Source organism: Rhinichthys klamathensis, unplaced genomic scaffold (assembly GCF_029890125.1).
Source record: "Rhinichthys klamathensis goyatoka isolate OS25496 unplaced genomic scaffold, OSU_Roscu_1.1 h1tg000037l_1, whole genome shotgun sequence".
Taxonomy (NCBI): domain Eukaryota; kingdom Metazoa; phylum Chordata; class Actinopteri; order Cypriniformes; family Leuciscidae; genus Rhinichthys; species Rhinichthys klamathensis.
Window position 1 is genome coordinate 409,500 of NW_026606585.1, and position 5,566 is coordinate 415,065.

General features: G+C 36.7%; 1 protein-coding gene across 1 annotated transcript; it reads right to left on the reverse strand.

The window, feature by feature from the left end:
• Positions 1-2,002: 2,002 nt before the first annotated feature.
• On the reverse strand, positions 2,003-5,315 carry LOC130081697 (cytochrome c oxidase subunit 4 isoform 2, mitochondrial). The gene is made up of 5 exons (XM_056246409.1): positions 5,160-5,315; positions 3,359-3,487; positions 2,963-3,130; positions 2,447-2,578; positions 2,003-2,341 (listed from the first exon to the last, which is right to left on the reverse strand). Exons 2-5 carry the CDS (start codon positions 3,456-3,458, stop codon positions 2,208-2,210), a joined length of 534 nt encoding a protein of 177 aa, XP_056102384.1. The 5' UTR covers positions 3,459-3,487; positions 5,160-5,315; the 3' UTR covers positions 2,003-2,207.
• Positions 5,316-5,566: the final 251 nt, after the last annotated feature.

Below are 5,566 nucleotides of genomic sequence, written 5' to 3' on the forward strand. Positions count from 1 at the left end.
GTGCTTGGTGTCTTGTATGGTCTTTGGAGTGAGGATGCAACCAGTTCTGGGAATACTGGCCTAGCATTTGTAACAAGCTAATAGTCATTGAGTTTTTGTTTTATTTGGAATCTGAGGTATGAAATTACATATGCAGTGGGGTTTTTTTCAGTAGGCAAAAGTTAGTTTGACACTTGCAGCACATTTAAATGTTCAGAGCCAAGCTAAAATGCTCATCTCAATTCTGGTCTTTTAACATTCACATTTCCAAGTGTAAATGTTATTTCCACAGATATTAGAGCATTCATAGATTTGTTGGGTTGGGTCTTACCGTGTAATGGTCCACAATGTTTTGAACCCTGGCTGACAGACATATATTCGGTCAGATAACATGGTGCTGCCATGAAAAAAAAAAAAATAGTATTTGACTAAACTTATTGTTTTTAACTGTTAAAGAGTAAAATTTAAGCTTTGTTTTTTTTTTATTGTAATTCATGTTTTCAAAAGCAAACCTAAGAATAGTTGGGATAAATCTCTCTAATCTTCTCCGTCTTCTCACAGCTCCTGATTCCTGTCGAATCTCATTTTAAACTCTGTCTCTTTCGAGTCTTTCCTGTCAGACTCGTTAAGCGCGAGTGTCAATCCGCGCGCGCACCTGCTGCTTTAAGCTTGGCTCGTGTCAAACTCTTTAAAGCGCTCGGAGATGTGGAGAAATGATCTTTAGGCTTCAAACCAGCAGTTATTCAAACAGGACGTCAAGTTGAATATTCCTCGCCCTTTTCGACTACTGATTGACGAGCGGGGTAATTCAAACAGAAGTGATGAGAGCAGTGGTGGTACAGGTGTGTTTCCAGCCTTCAACCCCGCTTGGAGATCACGTGGGAAAGCCGAGATCGTTTGGTGCGTCAATCAAAAGATACCAATCCTAAACGTTACGTCCTCTGAGAACTAACCTAGAAAAGATGTGTCTGCTGTAGGTCTCCAGCAGGTATGAGAAAAGATTTAATCTTCCCGATTTACTCCCAGAGGAACTAAATGAAAATTTCCACAGCTCGAGGGATTTGTTTCTAAAATCAACGTACATCAACATATTTTTTTGTCAACGATTAATCAGTGCTCATTAATCCAAAGAGGGAATAATGGTCATTTGCTCATTATTCAATCCTTCTCTTTTAATAAAGACAGCTTTTCTGAAATGGCCAATTGCCTTTTTGTTTACAATAACTCAATGACGATAATGTACAATAACATACAATAGGCTAAGGCGGCTACCTTTGAAAATTGTTACAATCTGAATTTGCTATTATGTTGACTTTGAAATAAAGTTTGAAATGTAAAGGTTTCATTTGGCAACAATAACGATGTAAACATTTATAGTAGTTGGCGAGTCTTAGCAGATTGAAATTGCCGACATTTACACCTTTTGCTGCTCTATAGACACTGATTTCACAGAATACATTCCGTGTTATGAAATTTGCTGCTTGCATGCTTAATCTATGTTTGTCTGTCATGTTACCGTGTGTGTGTGTGTGTGTCTGTGCGCGCGCGCGCTGTGTGGTTACGGAGTTTGACAGTATGCTTAAGAGTGAAATGTACCAGCATTGGCACGACACTATGTAAACTAGTTAACTTAAATAACAATTAGACTAGCTCATCATAGATTAGTGAAAATATTTAAGGCGTTTGTTGATTTGAAATTATTTATGATATTTCGTGTAAACGCATATTGTTCCTTCCTATGGCCTTAAACTCCATAATTTCTTTTGAAGTGTATTTGTTGCTCATTGTGTTTGTATTTAGCCAACTTAACCTTCAACATAAGGGGACAAAAATGAAAACTATTTTTTTAAGGTTTTGGGTTTATTTAAACAGCTTCACCCCTGAATTAATTGTTTTATGTCTTAAGACTTTTTTTTAAATGTCTGATATCATTTAAATTAAATAAAGACCCATTTGAATTCACAAGACCTCGTTTGTGGTTATTATGTGTCCGTTTATCTTGTTGAATGAATACAAAGACGTCATTCTTTCAGGTTTTATTTCTGTTAGTCAAGAATTAACACTTGTGACTATTCAGTGTTGTGAACTGTCTCACTGATACTTGTTCAGATTTTACATTGATGCCTATTGGATAATATTCATATGTTTGCATAAAGACTGGCAGAGACAAATGGCAGATAATTGGCAAGGTGTTGTGACACTCACAGCTGCATTCCCTTTCCCTACATTTATTTCCACTGGCCCTTCTCATAGTCCCATTTGGCTGAGAAGCCCTCCACGGGGTTCACCCTCATGTCCAGCATCCTCTTCACCTGCTTGGCCTGCCATTCATCATCAAGGGTATGAGGATGAGGAGGATACACTGAGAAAGCAAAAAATGTTAACCTAAACAGACCTATTCACTTATTTTAATCCTAATATTAAAATTAAACCATTAAATAAAAAAATAAAAATGATGATCTCTTACCATAGTACCTTTGCCACAGAACCACCAGGCCAGTGCAACCAATGAAGAAAAAGATGCCACCCACCACAGTCTTCCACTCACCCGTTGGTTTCTTCATCTCAGCGAATGACTCTTTAAACATCATCCTGTACACTGCCATTGAGGATCACAATAGATAAATAAAAAAATACAACATTTTAATTGTTCTCCGTGATTTTGTCTATACTGTGCTTTGCCCTCTCAGGAAAATATCTCTTAATAACCCAAGAAAATGGCCAGATCTTGGAAGTTGGATGTATCAAATGGCTTGCTTTTGTGACTTTAATTAGCCAATAGCCTTGGGTTTACATCATATACCACAAACCAGGGTGTGTCACCTATCAGGATTTGAGCTATCAACTACAAGAATTTAGATGGACTCACAAAACTATAGATGGAAAGTCACAAAATTTGTTCTCTATATGTTCGTTTACAAATAAGTACAGAGTAAAAGACACAGGACCAGAACGAGAATAAACAAGGAAGTAGTATACAAACAGGCAAGTTTCTCCTCTTTGGAGAGGTTATTCCAGGGGCCTTTCTCCTTCTGCTTCAGGCTCTTGTCTGCATCACTGAGGGTGTCTTGGTATGGTTTGTCTGGAAGAGGAGTGTCCAGACGGTCCCAGTACATGGGTACAGACATGTCCGCCTGTTCTGTCACATCACCTGAGAGAACAGAAAGAAATAATCAATTGACTATTGAGAGAAAAATGCAGGCATTTCAAACGGAAAGTAGAAATCTCTTGAAGAAAGTGGCATTTTATAAAAACATACTGATGCAGTGGCCACTCATTGATTACACAAGTTGTTTATTATTATCATAATCATCATCATTTTATTTTTATTTCCAAATTTGTATGATATTTTTGGCTTTAAAAGGACATTTGACATTACCATGCCCGTGGCTGGCCATCTTGACACTGCTGGAGCTGAATGCAGCCACTCCCCGTCTGGACAAAAGCCCCCCTACACGTCCCGCTGTCAAGTGCAGCATCTCAAAACCCCTCAGAAAGACCACAGCACCTGGCAGATTGAGGTTAAATATAATGCAAATGGTGGTTAACCTCTTAGACTGATCTATACATTATTAGCTGGAGCCTGCATCTTCGAATGTCATCCTCTTCACTACCTCCATATGCTTGCGTATTACATTTAATTCTTGTCACGTTTTACCTTTGTTTCACTTTCTTTTTCTTCAGGGACGTTTAGTTTGCTTGTCTTTGTTCTTATATATTCCCGTCATCATTAGTTGTCATGGCTACTAAGTATGTTACTAATTAGAGCACACCTGATTTGTACCTATCGTTCATTAGCCTGTGTATTTAAGCCCTTCTGTTCTGTCTGTTCATTGTCTGGTGTTGTTAAGACACACATTGTTATTGTGATCCTGCTGTTATTTTTTTTTAAAGTTGCTTGACTATTTGATGTATGACTACTCTCATCTTCGTGGACTAACTTGTGATAATTCTACTGTCTTCAGTAGTGTCGAAGCCCTAAGTAAAGGGTTCGGAAGTCTTGAGTTTAGGACCTTTTGCTATTTAATTCTGCATTTACTGTCGATAAATGTGTAAACTTCCTGATGCTTTAGTACCTCCTGCTCTGGATCAAATCCAAAACCCAGCTTGTACAGTCTGGTCACATAATCATCTTTTGCTGTTAATTACAGACAGTAAGTCTCCACCACCATCCAGACGTTCATAATACACAGTTGGGTGGGAAGTCTGGAGTTTGGTTGAACAGAGCCACATAAAAATCTTTATAATAATTATTGCATCTTACAATAAGGTTCACAGTCAATAGTTAGTTTACACATATTCACATTTTAATAGTTGACAAGAAATAACAAATCTGTTAATATTATTTATTGGAGCTGAGCTAATATGAACTAACAATGAACAGCTGTATTTTTATTAACTAACATTACCAAAGATTAATAAATAACAATATTACAGGACAATACATGTGTTAATGTTAGTTAATAGGACCTTATTGTAAGGTGTTACCATATATTTTTTATTATTTAATGTTTTTTTTCTTCCATTTTATTTAAAATGCAAATGGTCATGCTATTATACAACATTCTTTATTCATCTGTGCAACGATGAAACTTTTTTTAATGCTTTATTATCAAAGCTGAAACTTTCTGCACCCTCCATGTGCAGCGGGAGAGACACAAATATGCTGTCACTAAAATGGACGAAACTGGCAAAAGCTCAAGCCAAGAGTTAGCAATGACCCCTATACACTGAACTCTCAAACAAATTAACAAATGATTTATAAAAGTCAGGTATCTGCAGTATTTTGCTCTAAAATATATGCAATGTAATGAAAAATATATTTTCATGTCTATATCTCTATACATTTTTTTATATACTTTATTGTACAATGAGTTTCTATTGTAAAAATACCGACAGTATGGCCATGTACAACAGTGAGTAAAAGCAAAGATGTCGTTATGTAAATGCATTAAACTCATCTGTTTGCATATCTGTTGAAAGCTGGCCTATTCATACATTTTTATCAAAGCATAAAGATTACTCAGTCTTACTGCAGCATTTTTAAACATTGCATCGTTGGAAAAGTATTTTTCAAAAGTTAAATGTAGTTTTTAAGTGCACAGATGCTGTTTTTCAGTCCATGGTTATACTACCCTTCTCCCCCTGCTGCTTCTAGAAAGTTTCCTCATCGTACTCACAGTTTTCCTGAGATTAGACGATGACAATATCACACAAATGTGCAAAAAAGAAAATGTGCACACTTGCTTCGTTTTATGCTTTTTCCCACTGCTTGGGCTGTTTCAAGACTGACCATGAAAACAGGGTGGGTGGAGAAAGGAAGCAGAGAGAGAGAGAGAGAGAGAGCTGGTGGGTGGTATTGAGTTTAGTTGGGATTTTAAACTGTGAGACTGTGCAAGTAAACAATCTGAGACAAGCATGTGACTTTACTGTTCACTGGGACGTCAGTGCTGAAGATTAACTCTTAGTATACTCTGTGCCTTTTTTTTTTTTTTTTTTTTTACTTTTTTGGCAGTTTTTCTCATGTTTAGTTTTCATCCCCTAAAGACTTGTTTTTTAATCCATAGGTAATTTTATTTATGATTAT

What these genes read in the sequence shown, in the direction of transcription:
- LOC130081697 (XM_056246409.1), bottom strand. Translation starts at nt 3,458, where the DNA reads ATGCTGCACTTGACAGCGGGACGTGTAGGGGGGCTTTTGTCCAGACGG. An exon ending in GATGGCCAGCCACGGGCATG is followed by an intron (nt 3,131 to 3,358) that starts GTAATGTCAAAT and finishes CTGTTCTCTCAG; the next exon opens with GTGATGTGACAGAACAGGCG. An exon ending in CAAAGAGGAGAAACTTGCCT is followed by an intron (nt 2,579 to 2,962) that starts GTTTGTATACTA and finishes CCTCAATGGCAG; the next exon opens with TGTACAGGATGATGTTTAAA.